At 36.2% G+C, this 25095-nt stretch overlaps 1 protein-coding gene across 1 annotated transcript in view; it reads left to right on the forward strand.

Annotated features, from left to right (window-relative positions):
- The first annotated feature begins 684 nt into the window (after positions 1–684).
- Positions 685–25095, forward strand: part of CEP85L (centrosomal protein 85L) — a 113301-nt gene continuing 88890 nt past the window's right edge. The window contains exons 1-2 of the mRNA XM_006157883.3: positions 685–736; positions 5906–6064. Of these exons, the coding sequence (XP_006157945.1) occupies positions 685–736; positions 5906–6064 (211 nt within the window). The remainder of the gene's footprint in view (positions 737–5905; positions 6065–25095) is intronic.

Here is a 25095-nt window from a genome sequence, read left to right on the forward strand (position 1 = left end):
GTTCGATATTTATGATATTTTGTTGTTTTGTGTTTAGTCTGCTTAGGGTTTTTTTTTCTTTTTTCAATTATACATCAACCTTTTGTTTGCCATACTTGAAGATATCTTTAGCGTTTACCTTAAAATTTTTTAATATATAGGCAAAAGTTTGATGATTTAAAATATTGCATGCTTACTTACATTTGTGTCTGCTGTGAAAATGAGTTACAAGCTTATAAGGTAGCAATCTACTAAAGCAAATTGTGAGAAGACCTTTTCCTGAGTTGCTAGGTAAATAAGCCCTTGGTATGTATTCTTCTGTGACTGTGATTCAAATAATGGAATTTAGAGTTTGTTGAAGGATGGAGTGTTAGCATGTCTCAGACCATTTTCTCTGTAAGTTTTACGTAGGGACTGGATAATACAGTCAGGTGCTGCTTAGCTGCTTGGAAATGTTCGGAGAAAATGAGTTGTTTATGTGATTTTATTGTTGCACAAGCATCACCGAGTGTTCTCACACAAACCTGTAGTATACCCTATTACATACTTAGGCTATATGGTGTAAGCTATTGCTCCTAAGATACAAACTTGCATAGCATGTACTGAGATAATTGTTAAGACACTTGTATATCTAAACTTGGAAAAAGTACAGTGAAATATGGTGTAAAAGATTAAAAAATGGTACTCCTGTACAGGGCACTGACCATGACCATTAATGAAGCTAACAGGGCAGAACTTGCTCTGGGTGAGCCGGTTGGTGAGTGACTGAGTAGAAGTAAATCACTGTGAAGACCCAAGAAATCACCCTCTAGGAGGGATGGCCACACCACAATCCCTTCTCCTTCATTCTCCTCTTGGGATCTTGGGAACATATGCACACGCACCTGGGGTGAGTTTAAGCCACCGGGTCTGGGATTTGAACCATAGTTGACTACATGGGAGTCCAGCGATGTAGCCATTATGCCATCTGCTGGTCCCTATAAACTATAATTTAAACAAACCTTTTCAACTTCATTAATAACTTTAGGTGCAAATGTAAGCACATTGTACAGCTATATAAAAATATTTTCTTTCTTTATGTTTTTCAAACTTGCTAAAAACTAAGACATAGGACTGACCCCATAGTGCAGTGGTTAAGTGCTGAGTGGAAGAAGATGACTCTTAACATGGCTGACTATGGTTTGAATCCAAGCTGGAGCAGCTGGATAAAAACACTGAATGTGTGTCTGCCCTTGCCCAGGATCTTAATAGAAAAGAAGAATGGAGGAAAAGTGATTGTAATGGGACAAGGCCCCACTGAGGCTCTCTTTCTCTCACCTCTCCCTTACCCTCTCTATCCCTTATGTGCATGCCTGCAGGCATTAAAAAGGAAACAAAACTTAAGATACACTTTAGCCTACAGAGTCAGGATGGTCAGTATGACTATCTTTCACCTCTTCGTCTTATACTCCAGGATGAGTTAGCCTTTCTTCAAGTAAAGGAGTGGATTAACATCTGGCTGTAGCTACTCCTTAGGAATCAGTTGAATTTTGGAGAATATTTTACAATTAGAATGCCTTTTTCACTCTACGTCAGTGTTCTACAAACTGTAACCCATGGGTCAAACCTGGAAAAGTTTCATTGCAGCATAGCCACTCCTGTTCTGTTGTCTACAGTTGATTTGTACTACAATCGATGAGTTGGAGATCAAATGGTCCATAATGCTGAAAATATTGTTTGACCCTTTACAGAATATATTCTGTTGAGCTATTCTTTTGGCAGTAGTTAATTATATATAAGAATAATTAAAGGTTTTCCTAGTTCCCAATAACATCATAGCATTGTAATATACAATGATTCCTCTGACTTTCCCAATATTGGTGTGGGGAGGTGGGAGGAAGGGAGTAAAACAGTGAGTGAGTTTTATTTTGTCCTTTTATTTACAAATGGTTTCCTTGGCTAAGATCTGTCAACAATAACTGAGGTAGAGGTGTGTTGTGGTCTAAAATGAGCACTGCTTTGTGCTATTCAAGTAGTTACATAATCTGAAAACAAGGGTTTTTACTTTGCTTTAGTGGTTTTATGCAAAAGGTTTTTTTTTTTTGTAAAAATTGCTACGAGGAACCCATTGAATTTCTGTATCATGAGCTATAGCTGGTTTTTAAACTCAGAATCAAATGTCGATGTAATATGCAAATCAGCATACATAATTTTTAGCATTTCTTCCATAAAATGTGAATAAATAATAATAATAGTAATAGGATGGAGTTAAGAAAATAGAAAAGCTGGTTTTATTTGGCATATATATATATATATATTTTGTTGTTGTTTGTTTTGTTTTGTGACCAGCAGATGGTATAATGGTTATGTTGCTGGACTCCCACATAGTTGACTGCAGTTCAAGTCCTAGACCCGGTGGCTTAAAACTCAATGCCAGGTGTGTGTGTGTACATGTGTGCCCAAGATCCTGAGAAGAGAAGGGATCACAACATGGTCATCCCCCAACCCCCTGAGGGATGATTTCTTGCTTTCTGTCCTTCTGTCTCTCTGGTGAATGCACAACCCTATAGCAAAAATCTCTCTCAAAAACCAAAAATTAAAAAAAAGTTTTTATCATTTATGTCATTATTAGTGAGATTGAACATCTTTATTTTCATTTACATATGCTTTCAGCCTGTTTATGCAGTTTGCTCTGTGTTTTTTTTTTTTTTTTAGAGATTTTTTTCATAGGGCACATACACTTGCCAGAGAGAGACAAAGACAGAAAGCGAGAAATCACCCTCAATGAGGGTGGCCACACTGCAGTCCCTCCTCCTCCATTCTCCTCTTGTGCTTTTGGGCACACATGCACACGTGCCTGGGGTGCATTTCAAGCCTCTGAACTGCGGTTGGCTATGTGGGAGTCCAGCAACGTAACCGTTATGTCATCTGCTGGTTCCAGCTCTGTATTCCTAAAAAAAAAAAAAAAAAAAAAAAAAAAAAATCACCTAAATGAACAGAGAAAGAAAGCAGTGGGCTGTTTTAATAGTGGTTGGGTGGGACTTTTGAGTTCATTTAGATGGGGTATTACATAATTGAAGAGGACATTCAGTGTAAGTTGTAGATCACAGATCACAGTTAGGACAAAATATTTTAACCTGCTGCTTAAATTTGAGACTATTTAATCAGATGCATCAAAGTAGTCTCATCTAAGATAGGTCTAGAATATGTAAAGTTTTAGGTGATTGCTCTGACGTCAATGCTAGAAGTATATCTTTGGCCAATATTTCTCAATTTTGACTGTTAATTTAAATGCATATGGCTTTAAAGGCTGCTTATATACTTCATACATTGGTAAGACCCAAATTTAACTTATATCTAAATTCAAGATAGTATTCATGTGATATAATGTTTTATCCAAACTAAATCATTGGGTTAACCTATGGCCTGATGGTTAGGGGAATTGGATCCCACATGACCAACCATGACTTGAATCCTGGTTCCAGCAACTTTGAACAACATGCTGGGTGCAAATTCCTCCAAATCCCAACAGGGTGGAAAAGTGGAGGAGGGGAGGGTATTGTGGTGTGACCATGCCCCATTGGGGAGTGCTTTCTCCCTTTCCTCTCACTCTCTGCATTTAGTAGAAAATAAATACCCTCTCCCTAATACAAATAAATCACTAATATTGGGTTTATTATGGTGGAAGTAGATTCAGGTCTGGTTTTATTATTCTGTTTCTATATTTCAATTTTGACATTATTATAGAGAATGACTACACTCGAAGTGTGGCAAAAAACGATGTAATTAATTTTATGCTCATGTTTGTCATTTTATGATCCTTATGTTTAAATTGCCAGAAGGCATTCTTTGCTTGCCAATTTCAGTAGGATGTCACTTGATAATTCCGTAAAGCTGTCTCATTTCAAATCATGATAAGGGCCTCACAAAGTCACTTGTTCTTCACTTAGAAACAGCTGTAATTGTGAACATAAAACATACATAGGGATGTTGAAATTATGTGATGACAACTCTGTTTTAAGGTAGCTGTGTAAGTTTTAATGTGTTCATGAAATTTTAAAGGATCATCATTGAAATGAAACCTAAAATTCTTTTAGAGAACTTGATAACCTTTATGAATAAGTCTGTAGGACCCAATTGAGAATCACTGTGTTAGACACCAGTACAGATTACATACTTCTACAACTTTTATATTAAATTCAACAGATTCAAAATTGCTCTAATTATTATAAAAATTTCTAAATGTTTATTCTAATTTCTAACTAAAGTTGTTGCACCTAATAAATTTGCAATAGATGGTTCAGACTGGCACTAATCAAGAGGGAAGCTCTGGGGGCCAGTGACTTAGACAATAAAAGAATGAAGTTAGATAAAGTGATGGGCAAACAGAAAAAGTTAATAAGTAAAAGGTAAAAATGGGCAAGATAAGTTAAATATTAGCTAAAAAAATAAAGACTTAATGTAACTTAAAAGGATAAATAAAGAAGAGTGTAGGAAAACGTCATATTGTTACCAAACTTTATCAAGATAATTAAAGAAAAATATTCAATTAAAATAGTTCAAAACAACTGAAAATTTTTAAGTGACTAGTTTAAATGACTAGGTAGAAAAAAACTGAATTTTTAAATCTTCCGCAAGAACATTCGGCTTATATTGTCATGCACTATGATTCAGTTAAATTGTCCTTAAGCCCCAGATCTCAGGTAATACTTGCATTGTTTGTGGAATCATAGATGCCTACGTAACAAGTATTCTGAAACTGAGTGCTGGCATTTAAAAATCAACAGATATTTATTTTATTTTATTTTTAAAGGTTTGTTTTATTTAGCTTTTTTTTTGCTTATTTATTTGTTTTTAAATTTGATCAGAGAGGGACAATGCGAGAGAGAGAGAGAGCGAGCGAGCGAGCAAGCAAGCTGTCATGTCCAACACTCAAACTGTGGTTGGCCATATGGGAGACCAGTGCCCTTAACCACCGTGCTACCTGCCATCCCTGATAGATTATTTTTTTAAGAGAGATTTTTGCTATAGGGCATGTGCATTTGCCAGACAGAGAGACAGAAAGTGAGAAATCACCCCACCGTCCAGGAGGGATGGCCATACTGCAATCCCTTGTCCTCTCAGGATTTTGGTCATGCACGCACATGCACCTGGACTGAGTTTTAACCCACTGAGTCTGGGACTCAAACCATGGTCAACTATATGGGAATCCAGCGATGTGATCATTCCACCATCTACTGGTCTCCCCTTTTTAAAGTTTTTGCCATAGGGTATGTCTCCCGGAGACAGACAAGAGAGAGACAGTGAGAGGGGAAGTCAGAAATCACCCTCCAGGGGAAATGGTCACTCTGCAATCTCTTCTTTCTTTTCTTCTTGGGATTTTGGGTATGCACATTCAGGCACCTGGTGGAATATTTCAAAATGCTAGGTCTAGACTCAAACTGAGATTGGCTATGTGGGAGTCCTGCGCCTTAACCACTACATTGCTGTTGGTCCCGATAAATTATTAATGTCAGCAGTATATGTTTAGAAGTTCAATATTCAGCAGATGGTGCAGTGGTTAAGCTGCTGAACTCCATGGCTGACCATGGTTTGAGTCCCAGGCCTGGTGGCTTGTTTTCTCTCTTTTTCTCTCTCTTTCATGAGCGCATGTACTCTATAGCAAATAATAATAATTATTATAAATAAAATTAATTAAAATAAAAAATAATGTTTAATATCCAGAAGCAGAAAATACATTTCTTTAGTCAGAGGAAGCTATGAAACCAGGATTCATGTGATATATAAGTTTATTTAGTGAATCTTAGACTTTATTGATCATTTTAAATGATTATATTTGGGTAGAAAATAATATTTTATAACCTATGTGTATTTTTCACTAAGTTAAGAAAAATAAACTGCTTACTCATAATTATAATATTTAACTGTTGCATCTTTTCCTTTGTAGGCCCAGACTATTCATCAGCATGGTTACCTGGTAATGAATCACTGTGTCAGGCCACAACTGTTCCATCTAACCATCGAAACAACCATATCAGGAGACATAGTATAGCTTCTGACAGTGGAGACACTGGCATTGGAACTTCCTGTTCTGACAGTGTTGAAGGTGAGCTAAATTCTTAATGTATGGATTTAAATGAATGATTATAATATGAATGTTATGTGTTGTAATATGTAATATGGAAGGACAATGTTCTATTGTTCTAAGCTAAAAATTACTAAGTAGTGTCTGAATATTTAATAATGTTAAATGTGGAATCAGCAGATGGCATAATGGTTACATTACTGGACTCCCATGTAGTTGACCGTGGTTCAGGTCCCAGACCCTGCAACTTAAAACTCATGTTGGGTATGTGTGCGTGCATGCCCAAAATCCCAAGAGGAGAATGGAGGAGAAGAGACTGTGATGTGGCCATCCCCCCGGGTGGTGATTTCTCGCTTTCTATTTCTCTGTCCCCTTGTCTCTTTGGCAAGTGCACATATCCTATATTAAAAATTTTCTCCAAAAAAAAAATGTTAAATGTTGCTGTATATCAAATGGAATTGTCCCGCTGTTTTGATTTTTTCTACATTGTAAAAAGTCAAACCTTTTATTTTGAGATAATTGGAGATTTACAGAGTTTTGGAAGGTTCCATGTACCTTTATCCTTTCCTCTCCCATGGTAGTAGCTTCTACAGTACAGTATCTCAACCAAAGTATCCACATCGCTAAGGTTACAATATGAACATTTCATATACCTCATGTTGCTTGGACCCACTCTTCTCTCTCTGCTACCCCTTTAACTGTTGAGATCACTAATCTAGTCTCCATTTTTATAATTTTGTCATTTCAAGAATACTATATGTAAATGAAATCATATAGTATGAAACTTGTTGGTATGGCTTTTTTTCCTGAAGATTCATTCAGGTTGCACTAAGAATTAATAGTTGATTTTTTATTGATAAGTAATACTCAGCAATGGTGATATTGAAGGGTCTACACTTTGTTTAACCATAAACCCACTGAAAGACATCTGGGTTGTTTCTAGGTTTTGACTATGATGAGCAAGGCTATTTAGATATGCATGTATAGGTTTTGGTGTAAACATATGTGTTCATTTCTGGGGAAGATGCCCAAGGGTACAATTGCTGTATTGTATAGTAGTTGCATACGTAGTTTTAAAAGAAACCATTCACAGAGTTTGAACGACTTTACCATTTCCTTTAGAAATGTATGTGTAAGTAATCTAGTTTTCTCTTTATTCTTGCTAACATTTGCTATATTTACAATTTTAGCTATTCTGACATATAGTGATATCTAATTATGGTAGTGATACCCTACTTTTAACTTTTAAAATTTTGCTATAGTGCACGTGTACTGGTCAGGGAGAGAAAAAGAGTGAGTGAGCATCCTCCCCCCCCCCCAGATGGCCACACCACAGTCCCTTCTTCCCTATTCTCTTCTCAGGATTCTGGGCATGTATACACACGTGTCCGGCATGATTTTCAAGCCACCAGGTCCAGGACTTGAGCTGCAGTTGACCATGTACGAATCCAGTGCCTCAGCCACCGTGCCAATTGCTGGCCCCAATTTCAGAGGCTCTTAAGTAAAAGTTAATATACAAAAAAGAAGTTGATTTCAGGAAGGAAATAAAAATCAAACCAAACAATTAAAGTATCTCTAAAAGGTGAGAATTTATTATTTTTTTAAAAAATATAGCCTTTAAGTGTATTTTCAATGGGTAACTGTTGATACTCCTGAAATATTAATGTCTCTTTATAGTCATTTCTTTTTAAACATGTACATGTGCATTTGAGAGAGAAAGGAAGAGAGAGAAGGCCTAGTCATGCTTTTATCTCCCCTCTCTGACCCTCCAGCTCCTCAGGATCCTGGGTACTCATCTGCTCACCCAGTATATTTTCATTCTGGCCTGGGACCCAAACCTGGTTGACCATAAGATTTCTAGTCTTGCAGGGCACTTGTGATACTCCTGTAACACAGTAGCTGGGCCTAGGCTTTGCCTATTCCCTCCCCACCCCCCCGCTCGCCCCCTCCCACTGTCCAGTATCTTAATGGAATATTTTTTCAAGTTATAAACAAAAAGTAGGATTTTTTTTGGGGGGAGGGGAGGACCACTTAGTCGTAGTATTAGAACTGGATGGGACTTTAAAGGTAATAGAATGAATTAGGCCATTATATAAACAAACTAGTTTGAAAAAGATGAAACTTCTGTTACTAATAAGGTGAAAGGTTTGAATTACATTTAAAAGCTCTTATTTAATTATCTGTGCAGTCTTAAATAATTTATTGCATCTTTGAACCTCAGTTTTTTTCATCATTAAATTGTAGATAATAACACATACTTTACGTATTATGTGGATTTCATAACATGGCTTTAAAATTACTTAGTGCTGTTCCTCACATTATCATTCTTACTTAAGAAGTGATTCTTGTTCTCCTTCTTGCTCCCTTATATTTTTTCACGTGTCTCTTTTCTCAAATTTCTCTTTCCTAGGAAGTTTTCCCAGTTGCTTTATTAAGAGAATGATACTTTTCCTGCCACCCTCTGAATTTTGTACTCCTTGCTTTATTTTGGGTTTATTGTTTCTATCATAGAGGAGAGACTAGCATGTACTGGGTACTCGATTTTGCTGAAATAGTGGATATGTAGACTCCCAGGCGAGGTTTCTATATTTAGCCATGCTCTCTTTCAGTCCTGAGTTTGTAACAGGTATTTCCAAGGTTACAACCTCTTTGATGTTCCGTCAGACAGGTGAACTCTCTCTGCAACATTCTCAGGCTGGTATTTATAGCATGTATTCTTCTGTTCTGGTTTAATATTTAATACTTTTACATTTTCTGTATTTTCATGAATTTTATTGTGATTTTTTTTTCCTGAGTATCCTTTTGCTGTAGGTTTCTACCTTATTACTTTTCTGTCATTCCACTGGATCTTGGGGGGAGAGAATATACCTGTGTGTATTTAGGCAATAATCTTAAGCCGTAAATCCTTGTCATAGATGTAAATGCAGGAAAAAATGAAGCCAAAAATAACTTATAAAGAGTTGTAAAACTTTTCCTTAATGTCAGCTGCTATTATGTATTTCTGCTATTTGTTTTTACTGATTTACAAATGCACATTTAAAAGAGCATAAAAAGTATAAAGATAACTTAAAAAGCAAATTTTTGTTTTAAATATTATAATCATGGTTTGAAAAATTTAATTTTATATAGGATTATATAGAATAAAAAATGAAATCTCTATTTCCTCTCTTCCAAATCTTTGCTTTGTTTTCAGAGGTTGCCAATTATTAGTGTGCTGCAAATTGATCTATGCATATATTCATATACACACAGGTTTTTAAATAAAACTGATTTTCCTACATATGTTTTATGATTTATTTTCCTTTTCTTCTTTTTTAACTATGCCAGAGGGTGCATCAGAGATATAGAGAAAGAGAAACTGACCTCCTTACAGGGCCTGGTTACACTGTAGTCTTTTTTCCTCTAGTTCTCCATTCTTTTAGGATCCTGGACACCTGCACATATGCCTGTTCTGTAAGCAGCTGGGACTGGGACTTGAACCCTGGTTGGTTATGTGGGAATCTGGCTTTCTCTGCACAGCACTTAAACTCTGTGTTATAGGACTAGTCTCCCCTTTTTGACTTCTATATATTAGTTTTTTAAAAAAATATATTTTCTATTGTGAAATGATTTATGTGACTTAATCTTTAGTACCTGAAACTTTTAAAATTAGTTTATTTCAGTAGATTCAACCACAGAGGTAAATGTAGAAGCCTAGGACTGGGTTTGACCTCCAGAGACATTTGAGAGTATAGCAGGCTTCAATGGTGCGAGGGAGGGGCTTTTTATTTTTTCCCCCTGTGTTAGAATGAACACATAAGATAAATAAAACACCTCACCAGTTTTTAATATATGAGTTTGAACAGCAAAGCAGAGACTAAAACAATCACCTAGAATTTCTTTTCTACCATTTGGCCAAAAACACATATATACACACATGTATGTTTATAGGCAATGGGGCTACATGATAACATTTCAGTCATCAGCACATGACATAATGACAGTGGCCCCATAAGTTTATAGTAGGCTGTAACAAATAGCCTAGGCGTGTAGTCAGCTCTACCGTCTAGGTTTGTGTAGGTATGCTCTAGGACGTTCACACAATAATGAAATTGCCCAATGATGCATTGATTTCTCAGAACATGTTCATGTTGCTAATCTATGCATGATTGTATTCATAATGTATTTGTCTAGCATATATATCAAACTAAGTACTTTTTAAAACAACATGCATTTATGGGACCAGCAGTTGGTATAATGGCTATGTCAGTGGACTCCCATGTAGTTGACTGTGGTTCGAGTCCCAGACCCAGTGGCTTAAACTCATGCTGGGTGCATGTGTGTGCATGCCCAAGATCCCAAGAGGAGAATGGAGGAGAAGGGATTGTGGCGTGGCCATCCCCCAGGAGGGTGATTTCTTGCTTTCTGTCTCTCTGTCTCTCTTTGTCTCTCTGGCGAGCGCATGCACCCTATAGAAAAATCCTCTCCAAATAAAAAAACAACATGCATTTATGGAAATCTAATTCATGATATAAAGGAGGTAGTTCAAAGAAGTATATAGATGGGAACCAGCAGTTAGTGTAATGGCTATGTCGTTGGACTCCCATGTAGTCGACTGCGGTTCGCTTCCTGGACCCGGTGGCTTAAAACTCACGCCGGGTGCGTGTGCGTGTGCGTGTGTGCCCAAGATCCCGAGAGGAGAATGGAGGAGAAGGGATTGCGGCATGACCATCCCCCCGGGGGTGATTTCTCACTTTCTGTCTCTATGTCTCTGTCTGTCTGGCGAGCGCACGCGCCCTATAGCGAAAACCTCTCCAAAAAAAAAAAAAAACTCACGCCGGGCGTGTGTGCATGCGTGCCCAAGATCCCGAGAGGAGAATGGAGGAGAAGGGATTGCGGCATGACCATCCCCCCGGGGGTGATTTCTCACTTTCTGTCTCTATGTCTCTGTCTGTCTGGCGAGCGCACGCGCCCTATAGCGAAAACCTCTCCAAAAAAAAAAAACCAAAGAAGTATGTAGAAGTTCAGCCTGAAAAAAGTGGTATGAGATCTCTTTCTCAAGGTATAAAGAAATTAAATTTGAAATTGAGTTAAGAGCTAATGAATTCTTTTGAAGATCTTAATAGGAGATATGAGATTAATTTTATATTCCTAGGTTAGAAATACTCTCTGGGACCAGTAGGTGGCATGGTGATTAAGACCTTGAACTCCCATATGGTCAACTGGGGTTTAAGTACTGGATCTGGAGGCTTGCTTTCTCCCTTTCTCTTTTTCTATTTCTCGCTGGTGGAATTGAATAATAATAAATTAAAGCTATAAGTCTAAAAGAAAATACTCTTCATAAGCAAGTTAAAACATTTGCTTTTAATAAAAATTTAAAAATTTTTAACATTAATAAAAGATGCAAAATAAAAGAGATATACTGGGAGTAAATATTTGTAATAAAACTGGCAAGTAAATAATATATGTAGTATTTAAACAGTTCTTGCAGAAACAGCAGGTGGTGCGGTGGTGAAAGTGCTACATCCCATGTGGCTCACTCCACAGTTTGAATCCTAGATCTGGCAGCTTAAAAAATATGCTGGGTACAGATGTGTGCAAGCCCAAAGTCCTGAGAAGAGAATGGAAGAGAAATGATTGCAGCATGACCATGCCCCCAAAGGGTGATTTCTTTCACACTCTCTCACATTTTCTCTCGGTGAGCACATGCACCCTATGGCAACAATCTAAATAAATAAGTAAATAAATAAATACAAAGCTTCATCAAATAGAGAATACATTCCCAAACTAGGCATTCTTGTATAACCTTTTGCATAGTTCATAATTTTAAAAATTTTATAGGTAAAAGATACTAGCAATTCATGGGAGAAGTGCAAATGGCCAAGAATACCCAAAAATATGATGAAACTCAGTCATCATAAAATGAAAATCTGGGCAACGAGGTGCTGCTTTCCACCTGTGAAATTGCTCTTCCGTTAAAATAGGCTGAAATATCCAGATTCTTGATAATTTGGTACTGATAACTACCAGCTCTATGGCCATTACTGTGTTCTGGGCACTTTGTACATGTTAACTCATTCAGGCTTCACAGCAACCTTATGAATAGGTACTACTACTCTTTCCGTCTCACAGAAGAGGAAAGTACAGCACTGAGAGGTCAGATAACTTACTTATAAATAAATTATGTAACATTCACATATCCTTGACCCAGTACACACTCTCTCAAGTACAGAAAGATAATGTGTATGGGAATATTCAGCATTAACGGAATTTAATGAAAAGCTAGAAACAACTTCAAGGGCTCACCCGTAGTGCCGGTAAAAGTTAGAAACAACTTCAAGGGCTCAGTATTTTACTGTATATCTAGTTAAATCTAATCAGGTAGGGGAAAAAAACAAACAAACAAACAAAACCCTTGTGAAGTCAGGGATAGCTAAAGAAAATGACAATAAGATTCTGGAAACTCTAAGATCAAAAAGTAGGAAGATTTATTAGCAGACCCTAAAGATCTGAATCTTAAACCACCAGAGAAATTTTGGGACAAGTTGTCAATTTATAATATAAAATAATCCTCAGAAAGGTTTAGGGACTGGCAGTACCATGTTTGGAAGGTTTCTCCATGGTAAAGCAATTCTTTTTTCTTTTTTCTTTATTCTATCTTTGGATACAAGTCAGAAAGATAAGACATAACTCCACCTCTTGGAAGGCAGTGGGGCAGAGTGGTATCAGAATTTATTCAGAATTCTTCCTTCAGACATATTTGTCTCTTTTCTCCCATTTATTTACTTATTTGTCATTTATTTATATTAATAAGGACTCATTTACATCAATACAGATATTTGTTTTTAAACTCAACTTCAGACTTAGAAATTCACTAGTTTTTTTATTACTGTCCTCCTGTTCCTGGTTCCTATCTAGGACACCACATTATGTTTAGCCATGTTTCCTTTATCTCCTCTGTTCTGTGACAATTTCTCCTCCTTTCCTTGTTTTTCATAACTTTAACAGTTTTGAGATGAATTGATTATTTTACAGGCTCTTTCAAACTAGATTTGTCTGATGTTTTCTCATGCTTAGACTCTTGCTGTAGGTTTTTTTTTTTTTGAAAGAATACCACAGAGATGAATATATCAAATTATAATTCTTTGCATCACATCATATCAGGGGGTACAGGATGCTCATATAACATCACTGGTGATTTACTAGGTGGATTTGATCACATAGTTAAAATATGTTTGCCAGGTTTCTTCACTGCAAAATTCATTTTCCCTTTTTTCTGCTCTATTTTTTGGAAGTAGGTTGTAAGTCCAGCTCAGACTCAAAATGGGGTGGGGATGGGTGGGAGTTTTAAATTTTAAATCTAAATATTACAGAATAACCTAATACATGTTCACTTCCTTTATACTAAAGTTCCCTGCTGAGAATTACCATGACATAAAGTTGTATCAATTCCTAAATAATATATATGAATCTTGTCTGAGTTTTACCAAATAGAATTTGAGTTTGTGTTAGAGTATATCTACAGAATATTTTAGTTGGCGGCTTTCAACTCTTACTGCTGGTACTATTTGGCTTGGAGCAAGGTGCACATTTCTTCTTGCTTTTAAAGGCTATGGCACAAAATGGTGCTTTTCTTTGGTTTAATGTGACACTTTTAGGTGAAATGTGTAAATGCATTTCAATTTCTGAAAGACTATTATTGGAAAAAAAACTCCTTGATATATACATATTGAATAAGCATATGGTTTAGATACTGAACAAGAGTTAACTGGTAATAAACTCCCATTTGGGGACCAGCAGATGGTGTACTTGTTACATTGCTGGACTCCCATGCAGTTGACTGTGGTTCTCGTTCTGGACCCAGTGTCTTAAACCTCATGCTGCGTGTAGGTGATGCTTGCCAAAGATCCCGAGAGGAGACTGGATGAGAAGGGACTGCGATGTGGCCATCCTCCATCAGGGGAGATTTCTTGCTTTCTGTCTCTCTGTCTCTTTGGTGAGCTCATGCACTGTAGTAAAAATCTCTCTGAAAATAAATCAATAAATAAACTCCTATTTTAACTTACATGCCTGCTATACTTGTTATGGTATATATACAACCACGGTCAATTCCTTTTAGGAGATATTTGAGGTAGTTTGTGGAAAACAGTAGTATGTAGACAGGCTCTCTTAACTGTGGTAGCTAGTAGAACATGTGGCTGATGAGAGCTATAACTGTCTAATCCAAATTATAAGCATAAAAAGCACAGTGGACTTTGAGTAATTAATATAAAAAAGAATGTGCAATTATCTTATACTTTCTTTTTTAAGAGGGATTTTTTTTAAATTTTTATTTTTGGAGAGGTTTTTGCTATGGGGGCATGTGCTTGCCAGAGAGACAGAGACAGAGACAGAAAGCAAGGAAACCCTCCCCATCCTCCCCCGGGGCAGTTGGCTATGCTGAAATCCCTTCTCCTCCATTCTCCTCTCAGGATTTTGCACACATATGCATGCAGGCACATGCACACGCGCCCACCATGGGTTTAAGCCACTGGATCTGGAACTCGAACCATGGCGGACTATGTGGGAGTCCAGCAATGTAGCCATTATGCCCATCTGCTAATCTCAAGAGGGATTTTTTTTTTTTTTTTTTTACCGTAGGGCACATGCACTCACCAAAGAGACAGAAGGCGAGAAATCATCCCCAGGAGGAATGGCCGTGCTGCAATCCCTTCTCCTCCATTCTCTTCTTGGGATTTTGGGGATGCATACTACACACATGCCTGGTGTGAGTTTCAAGCCCCTGGGTCCAGGACTCAAACTGTGGTCAGCTATGTGGGAGTTTAGTGCTGTAACCATTATTCCATATGCTGGTCCCATTAATGCTTTTTAATATTGCTTACATGATGAAATGATAATATTTTGGATATAGTGGGTTAAGTGAAATACTTTATTAAAATACATTATTAAAATTACAATTAATTTTACTTGTTCATGTTTAGTTGTATAAAGGTGGTTACTATAAAACTTAAAGTAATGTACAGGTATGTTGCTTGAATTGTAATTCTGTTAACATGGTATAGAAAGTATTTATTTATTTAAGATTTTTGCTCTAGGCTGCTCATGCACTTCCTGGAAAGACAGACTGAGAGACAAAAAGCAAGGAATCACCCACTCCCGTCCTCCCAGAGAGGATGGCCATGCCACAATTCCTTCTCCTCCATTCTCCTCTTGGGGTCTTGGGCAGGTGCACATGTATACCTGGTGTGAGTTTCAAGCCCTCAGGTCTGGGACATGAACAATAGTCAACCATATTGGAGTCCAGTACCTTAACCACTATGCTACCTACTGGTCCCTAAAAGTGTATAATTTATAGAGGGTTTACTTTGAAAGATTTTATGAGAATGTATATATTTATGTATTTTCCAGTAGAAATGATATTGGTTTCTCAAGAGATTCTGTCAGCCCACTTAATATTTAATATACAATACAAATTTATATTATTTACATTATGTCTGTGATAAATTATACTCCATTAGTCTGGGAATACCTAAGTCCCCCCACCCCCCCACCCCGTTGCCACCTCACTCCTTTTTATAATTTTAACAGTGATAAAACCACTGTGGCAGATATCTCCTATGGGAAAGGGAATTAAGACAAGTATCCAGGATTGGAAGGTTTGGGTTAGGGAATATTTTTGACTGAGGAATAACTGAAATTCTAAAGAGTTCTATTGCTCAAGTGAGGAAAGATAAAAAGAAATAATGTTCATAATTTGTGTTGGAATCCTCCCATCAGGTTTGAAGTACAGGCCTTCAGACTTGATTTGGAGGTAAAAGGAGACATTCACCCTGATAAGGGGATTCTAAATTGGGAGCCTTAGAGCATAGTATGCCGCTTGACCAGTAGGTACCCACATGAATTATCGTGACTGAATTATTGTGAGGAGAGGACTATGCTTGAACCAGTCTTTCAGGTATTATACAATTCAGTTGGGACTTATATAATATTAAGAGCCTATTTTGCTACAGCCTTCAAGTTTGACTGATCTTTCTAAATAATAATATGCTTATGTTATATAATTCAAATATTTAACCTATAATAATAAATTTGGGATTCTGATTTACCTTAGCAATTATTTCTCTGTAGGACCATTATGGCTGAATAGGTATCTTTATTATATTAGTTTAAGTTTAAATTCTGGGGGTATAGATCAAAGTGTATGGAATAATTTTTATTGAAGTTTCATGACACATTACTTTAAGTAAATAGTATATTTGTGAAGTAAGTCATTAAACATCAAATAAACTGGATGGTCCTGTCTAGTTAGACTTTCCCCATCCCCCTCCCTCCATTTAATATTATTCGGTTATAACGGATGTTCCAAGGAACATGGCTCCTGTGAAGTCCTCAAGGCATCCTGTGAATCTTCTGAGGAAGAATAACTTATATTACTATTAATTTTAGTGTTCCTTTATTTTAAGTCTTTAAAATAGATTTTCTTTTGAAAATTGCTGCAGGGTGCTGCCAAAGAAAGAGAGGGAGGGAGAGAGAGAAAAAGCATTCCCCCCCTCCATGGGGTGTGGTTACTGTGCAATGCCTTCTCCTCCATTCCCCATCCTGTCAGGATTTTGGGCATGCATACACATGTGCCTGGTATGTTTTTCAGGTTGCTGGGGCCAGTAAGTAAAATGAACTTCTTGCTTTGGCTCTATAGTAGCTTTCTCTCCTATGTCACATGGATCCCGACAGGCAGGCACTCAGGCAGTTCATTTACCTTTTTAAACAAAAACAGTCTTGAGGCTGGCATACAACCAAGTGGATAAGAGGACCTGGATCATACATAGCCAACCATGATTTGAAAGCTAACCATAGTCAGGATTGAAAAATATGCTGGATATATGTGAATGCATATTCCAAAGCTCTATAGGATGGAGAAATGGAGAAGGGAGAAGGGTTTGCAGAGGGACTGTGCCTCATTGGGGAGCACTTTCTCCTTTTCCCTCCCTCTCTCTCTCTCTGCAACATATATGCCCTGTGGCAATTAAAAAACCTGTTATCTTAACTGTAGCTTTTAACAGTCTGCTTTAGGTTTAAAAAAAGAAAAACATTTATTTTACTAAAAAAAAGGTACAGTTAGCAGGGAATAATTTTTTTTTGATAACTCCCAACTGCTTATTTTTATTGGAGATAATTTTCTTATCTAATTAACCTTATTTATTTCAAATAGAAGGGGCTGATAAAAATGAGCTTCAGCTGAATCATACTTTCATTAGTTAGTTGTTTTTACTAGAAATAATAGTACTGTTGAATACTTTAAAATTTGAGGTCATCCTGTAGATATGTATCAAGAAGGAAGACACTTAAGTATTTGGTGCACTGTCTTCATCCTTTGAATGAAGAAAACTGTTAAGGCCTCGTAAGGTAAGGAGTTGTTTAAGCATTTACTCATTTAGCCAGTATTTAATGTCTGCTGTGTGTAAGAAGCTGTACTAGGAGTTAGGAATTAAACAGACAGCTTTTCCTAATCATTTTATATGCATAGTAGAAAAGACAGGCAGTAAATAATGATAAAGTAGGAGCAGTATGATAGGTGAAATATACAGGTAGTGGGGATAGAGAACAGAGGGGCGTAACTGGACCCATCATTGAACCTCGGCAAAGACTCCTGGTGGAAATGTTTAGTCTGAGGCCCAAAAACTGAGTACGAAGTAGCAGGACAAAAGGGATTTTGGGGAGAGTGTAGTCTAGGCCAAGAGAAGAGTTTGGTCCAAGTGTGGGAGGTAAAAGAACCTCATGCTTGACATGTTGAGGAAGGATCAAAGGAAAGCAAAAGTGGATGTCTGGAGAGCACTTCCGTTGCAGCAGAACCATAGGGACCTCTTTACAAAAAGACAGGAACGAGAGAATGAGGGGATTCAGGAAAAATTTAGTTGACGAAAGCCACATTCTTTCCTTTTAAACAGCTTTATTGAGGTATAATTCACACATTATACCATTCAACATTCAAAATGCATAACTGAGTGCTTTTTAGTTTATTGACAGAGCTGTATATCTATCTTACACTATCAATTTTAGAACACGGTCATTATCCCAGAAAGAAACCATCTTCCCTTTGGCCATTATCCCCTACTCCCACTGTTTCCTTACCTTTAGGCAACCATTGCCACATCTTGGAGGACATAAAAATCCCTGAATCTCTCTCTTTTTTTTTTGCTTATGTATTTTGTTATAATAATTATGTTTCATTAAATATTTGGCAAATGTTTTCTTTAAAATATCTCATCTTAATGGTAAAATAGCTTCTTCTTACTTTTGCCCTTTTCCATTGTCCACATAAAATTCTAAACACATACCAAAGTAGAAAGAAGATTAAGTGGTAAACCCATATGCACATATAGAACCCAATTTTTACAGTTCTGACCTGTCTTATTTCAGCCATTTACTTCGCTGTTCACACAACACCCTTGGAAACATTTTTAAGCAAATCGATAATGTCCTCTTAACTTTTTGATTATTTACTATGTACAAGGAGTCGTGATAAGAGGCTTCCATAATTGTTTCCTTTAATTAAAAAATTATGTATTAGATATAGTTATAGATGAAGATATCTATAGATATTTTATAGATGAAGTAAATGATGTTTAGGCCATCCTCTGACCTCTTATGCTTGTTTTATTTTATTGGCAGTAACACTAGTGAGTAATATTATGTTTTTGGAACTTTGGAACTTTTAGTACTGCAAGAGATACTCCAAAAATATGATTTCCACATACTACTGTAGATTAGTTGGACAGTCGACCTAAAACATTAATATAAATATCTGCTATAAATTCTTGTAGTGTAAAGTTTTATACTTTATGTATGATTTATTTAAACATTTTTCATTGTAGAATTCATCTAAGGTAAAATACAACTGTCTTTTACTGGTGAAAAAATAATATTTAAGAGCCTGATAATAATGTATCTCGGCTATATAGCAATTCAAGTACTAGAGCTCCTCCAAGTCTCTCTAACTCCAAAGTACTGTTTTTTTTTTTTTTAATTTGTGCACGCTTGTCAGAGAGAGAGAGCAAGAAAGAAAGCTCCCCAACATGAGGTATGATCACACCACAATTCCTTCTCCATTCCTCCCTCCTTTCAGGATTTTGGTTATGCACATGTACCTGGCATGTTTTTCCAGCTGCTATGTCTGGGACTTGAACCAAGCAGTCATCCATGCTGGATCCAGCGGCTCTAACCAGCATGCCACCGCTGGACCCAAAGTCCCATTTCTAACCTCACTAAGCTAAATAAGTGGAAGGGAGAACCCAGAGGAAAAGAAGCCTTCAGAGGTGTAATGTAGGATAGTATAGGTAATAAGAGACTGAGAAATAGTAGACCATGATTCTATTTTGAGCTCTGTGCTTGGGCAAGTAATTTAACCTCTATGGACTTTAGATCTTCTTTTGCATATGGTAGTAGGTCAGAGGTTGTACACAACACTTTTTCTGCTAGTGAAAAAAGTAACTACTTATTTTTTCCAAAGTAATTTTTTTTTTTACATTCCTACCTGTGATGTATTAAGCTTCCATTTTTCCACATCTTCACCAATAGTTGTTGTTAGTTTTTAAAGCTATTTATTTCTTTCATGAGAAAAAGAAAGATAGGTACCATACCATGATCCTCCCTACAATCTTTCTAACCAGCCAGGATCATGGGCATGCACATACATACTTGGTGTGTACAGGTTGACTTAGGAACCGAACCCCAATCTTCCACGTGGTTCTAGTGATGGGAAGTGATGTGCTGCCTCTGCTCCACTTTAACTACCCCTTACCTGTCATTTTGATTATAGCCATCCTAGAGGGTGTGAAGTGGTATTTTATGATGATTTTGAGTTTCATTTCTCTGATGACTAATGACATTGAGCATCTCTTCTTGTGCTTTAATAAGGCTCTCTCTCTCTCTGTATATATATTCTTTGGAAAAATGTCCATTGAAATTATATAGTCATTTTTAAATTGAGCCATTTGTGTTTTTATTGAGTTGTAAGAGTTCTTTATATAATCTAGATAAAAAGTCTCTATCAGATAGAGGATAAAAAAATTTTCTTCCATTCTGTGGGTTGTTGTATTGTTCTTGATGGTATTATTTGCAACAAATATCTTTTATATTTTGATTAATTTCATTTTATCTTTATTTTGTTTTGTTCCTTGGAGTTTTGGTGTTGTATCTAAGAAATTATTGCCTAACTCAAGGTCACACAGATTTTTACATGTCATTTTTTTTCCCAAGAGTCTTATAATTTTAGCTATTACATTTAGACCTATGATGCATTTACATTAATATTCATGATTGATATAAGGCAGGGATTCTACTTCAGTCTTTTGTCTCTGGCTATCCAGTTGTAGTCACATTATTCTTTTAGTTAATGTAGAAATGCTAATACATACCCCTAATCTGACTACTATAATAGTAATCAGAAGCTTTTTTTTTTTTAAAGAATTATTTTATTTAACTTTATTTATTTATTTTAATTTTGACCAGGGAGAGACAGAGTGACCGAGAGAGAGAGAAAGAGTGAGAAAGCAAGCCGACTGGTCCAGGACTCAAACCGTGGTTGGCCATGTGGGAGTCCAGCGTCCTTAAACACCACGCCACCTGCTGGGCCCAGTAATCAGAATCTTTATACTGCTCTCACAAATAGAAGGACCTTAGAACATTGGAATGATCTTCTTAGTTTTGAGTTTTATCATTAGTTGCCAAATATTTTGTTTCTTTCTCTCTCTCCATTTCTTTTTTTAACCCACAAATTAGGTATTGTTTTTGTTGTCTTATATAGTCAGATATTAACATTTTATTTATTTATTTAGTGGATCTTGATCACTTGCTGGAGAGACACACACACACACACACACACACACACACACACAGAGAGAGAGAGAGAGAGAGAGAGAGAGAGAGAGAGAGAGAAAGTGAGAAATCACCCCCTGATGGCCACATCACAATCCATTCTCCTCCATTTTCCTCTCAGGATTTTGGGCACACATGCACATGTATCTGGTGTGATTTCCAAACTGCCAGTTCTGTAACTCAAATTTCTTAGTTGGCCAGGTATGATCCAGCTGCTCTAATAACAACAGCACCTCTCATCCCTGTTTTTAAAGATTTAATCACAGGTTTACTTTCTCTTTCCCCCTCACCATTCCTTTGTTGCAATTCAGGATCGATTTTTCTTTTTCCTGAAAGAGAAACAAAGGTAACTTTTAACAGTTCTTTTAGTGAGCCTGTTGCTGGTAAGCTCTGTTTTTATTTAGCCAAAAGCACATTTTACCCCTTCTCTTGAAAGATAGTTTGCTGGAAATACAAGTCTTGAAGTCTACTATTTACTCTGAACCTTTTGAAAGTATTGGTTCACTGTGTTTGGGATTCCTTTATTGCAGTTGAGAAGTAGGCCGTCATTCTGGTGGTTGTTTTTATGGCCTTATCTTTGATGTAAGGCCACTTCTCATTATCTGGTGTTTTATAGGTTCTTTATGATAAGCCTTAGTTTTGTTCTGCAGCTGTGTAACTTGAATTATAAGCATTGAGGGGAAAGGTTATAATCATATTTTTATTGTGAATAATATATGTTTTGTCTTTATTACCTAGCATGGTACCTTGTATGTAATCTAGTCCTAGGAGATTCTTCAGTTGAATTATTAAATGACTTCAGGTTCTTATTAGAGAATGATTTAGAATATTTTAAAAAAATTACCTCACAATGAACAGAATACATGAAATTATGTGAATTATGTTAACTATAATTCACTTGAATTACTACATTGTTGGGAAAGTCATGATATATTTTTCTGTGTTTTACTTGCAAAAATGTGTCATGACTTTCCTGACAACCCGATATTAGGTTCCAGTGACATCGTTTTCTTCTATTTTACCCTTGCAAGCTTAAATCTATCTGAAACCGTTAGCTCTTCTATGTCTCATGAATACTGTAAACCATGTTAATTTGATTTTTGCAAGGACTAAACCTATGCTAGTTCAGATTTCAGTATTTCTCCCTAAATGTCGACTAGATGCCATCATAATATTTTGTGTTTGGGATTTGTGGCTACAGTTAGGTACCTTCATAAAAGTTCATTAGGAATTGTACTGTACCTATTTCTACTTGTGTTTTCTTAGGGCAATAAATTAACATTATTTGGATTCATCTCTAAGATATAATGATCCTTTATTCCCAGACATTCGTACTCATCAAATATTTAATTCCTTCTTCATTTATTTGTGTTTTGTGTGTATGTATGTGTATATGTGCATGACTAGAGTAAACTTTGATCCTTAGTTTTGACAGTAATGAATTCTAAATGTCACAATAAATCAGATTTGACCTAAAACTCGGAGACTGGATGTGGTTGAACTTGGAATATTTAAGCTTGAAGTCTTTAGAATTGGGTGGAGTGATGTTATAATAAATGAAACAGCAGATCCACTTATTTAAAAATGATATTTCCTGGGCCCTCCTCTGATCTTACTGAATTGGAATCCCTTGGAGTGGAATGCCAAATCCTAGGTAATTTTTTTAATATGGTAAGTTTTGAAATTTTTAGGAATGAATTCTGTGCTCAGAGTACCATAGTATTTTGTGAACAGCATGTACCAATTGCTTTCAGATTTATAAAAGTAAACACTGGTTTGATGAGGATCTGTTTTTTATCACCAGTTGTTGATTTTCTATGCAGTTGGGAAGTATTGTGCCAGTAAATGCAGACAGGAAAGTAGCACGTCATCAAATGTAAGTCGCAGCCAAGTCTAGTGAGATGATCTCTGAGGTTGCAGCTGTGACATGGAAAGTGACATAGTCACTGGAAATATTTAGTAAGTATTCTTTATTTGAAGTTTTTCAAACTCTTTGAGATCACAAGCCAACCAACCACCCTTGCAGAAGTTTGATCAAATGGTAAAATTATGTTCCTTGTAAAGAAATAAAATTATAAAAATTAATTTTTAAAAATAAAATTATAAAAGTCATTATATAAAGTGAATTGTGATTTTTCTCCCTTTGTCCTCTTTCCACTATGCAGAGGATACCTTTGATTATTAACTTTCATGTGTATTTCTCCTAATGTTTTCTCTGCTCATGAGTATACATGTTATTACATGCACACATGTACATGTATATGCATGCTCACATACATGTACCATTATTTAAAATATTGACATATACAAACTACTCCTCTTCTTTGAGAGTTTACAGCAGTTTACATTCATTGTCATAGTATATTAACAGCCCTTAATAATTTTATGAATATGATCGGCAGTTATTAGTGAATTTGAATGTTTTTTTATTTTTGCTTTTTAAAAAATATTTTGAAGAGGCTATGATGATTTTAATGCTTATATTCTGTTAGGAATATCAATACAAATTTATATAGATAAAACATTTATAATACTATAATATATTAATGCAAATCTTCCATAGACTTCCATAGACACAAGTCTATTTTCATTTAGAACTGACTCTCTGTAGCATATTCCTCTCTATTTTCATATTTTACTGATTGTCAGAATACTCTGTTAATTGACCTGGTTGCCAATCATTTTGCTTTAATTCATTCAACTCTGCTACTTGAATAATCACGAAGAACAGCTTTGATCATGTCACTCACTCCTTTGTTTGGAAACTTTCAGTGATTATCGTACTACTTGCTGAACAAAGGCCAAGCCTTAGTGGAACATTTGAAGAATGATATAAGTCACTTTCACCTTTTATCTTTCAAAAATTTCCTTGAGCTACATTTCTGGAAACCTAACTCCATACTGCAGATAAATGGAATAATTTGTTTTTCTTCAAGAGCCACATTTTCTAGTTTTCCTACTTGGATTGCTTACTGTTCTTAATCAGTTGAAGAAGCTTACTGGCATATTGAGCAGATGAGGAATTTACTTGAGGGTTTTTGGTACTTCATATAATTTGGGGGAGGGTTGGAGAACCAGATGTAAGGTGAAGCTTTCAGGTAATCTGGTTCAGAACATGTCTGAGAACTGTCACTGTCCTGTTCACCAACACTCGAGGAAACCACCAGTACCATAGCTACTCTCTCACTTCTGTGCTAGGGACTTGATTTTGCAGCCACCCAGGAGCTCTGTTGTGCCCTTGTGGAAAGCTGACGCTTCTGCTGTTGCCTATACCAGGTCAAAATTGGTAGTTCCTCACAGAGCCTGTTTTCTCTTTGACTCATTTCCAACCTGAAGTCTTGTAAGGTACTTCTGAAGGTCTGCATGGTAAGTTGCAGGTTATGTTGGGTATTTGAAGTCTGGAATGTATTTTGGGAAGGTGAACTCATAATGGGAGAATTTCCTGCAGAAGCTGACAGGCAGTTTTGAATGTGATAAATGTCCAGTATAATATTTTTCACTCATATTCCTCCATATGTAATGTTTTCTCCTTTTCATTTCCCAGTGAACAAATTATGTGCAAAGATTAACTAGAGTATTCTTTTTCAAATTAGTCTCTTTGCCTTATTCTCATCTGAATTTTCTTAGGATCATCAGTATTTCTTTTTCCATTACTTTATTTCCTTAAAAAAATATCAATGTACTCAAGTGATATTTAAATATATTCTGGTATGAAAATCAAACAGTATGGAAAGATACAGAATAAGATGTGAATATTGCCTTTCATCACTCACTTCCAACCCCCTACCAATTCAAATAACTATTCTGTTTTGTAGATATTTTTGATAACAGGATTATAGTCTTTGATTTTAATTTGGTATGTATGATGATAATTTCTTACGTGATACATTCATTGAGTATAGAAACCCTTATATAGCTTTAGGTCTTTCACAGAGCCTACTAAAATAATTCCTGTGTGTAGTATATATGATGTGAGGGCCTGATCTAAGGCAACAGATACTGTCATTTTGGAAGTAAAAATGTACAACTTGGGTATTTAAGGACTATAAGACAAAGATAAGAATCAAAGTAGATTCTGAATTTCTAGCTTGAGGTATGTATTATTGGTGAATGCCATTAATTGAGACTGGAAGCTTAGGAAATATTCTGTCTCTGCACCTATATGATGACTAGAGCCTTTTCTGATTATCTTTCATTAT

This window comes from Tupaia chinensis, unplaced genomic scaffold (genome assembly GCF_000334495.1).
Source record: "Tupaia chinensis unplaced genomic scaffold, TupChi_1.0 Scaffold000563_1, whole genome shotgun sequence".
NCBI lineage: Eukaryota > Metazoa > Chordata > Mammalia > Scandentia > Tupaiidae > Tupaia > Tupaia belangeri.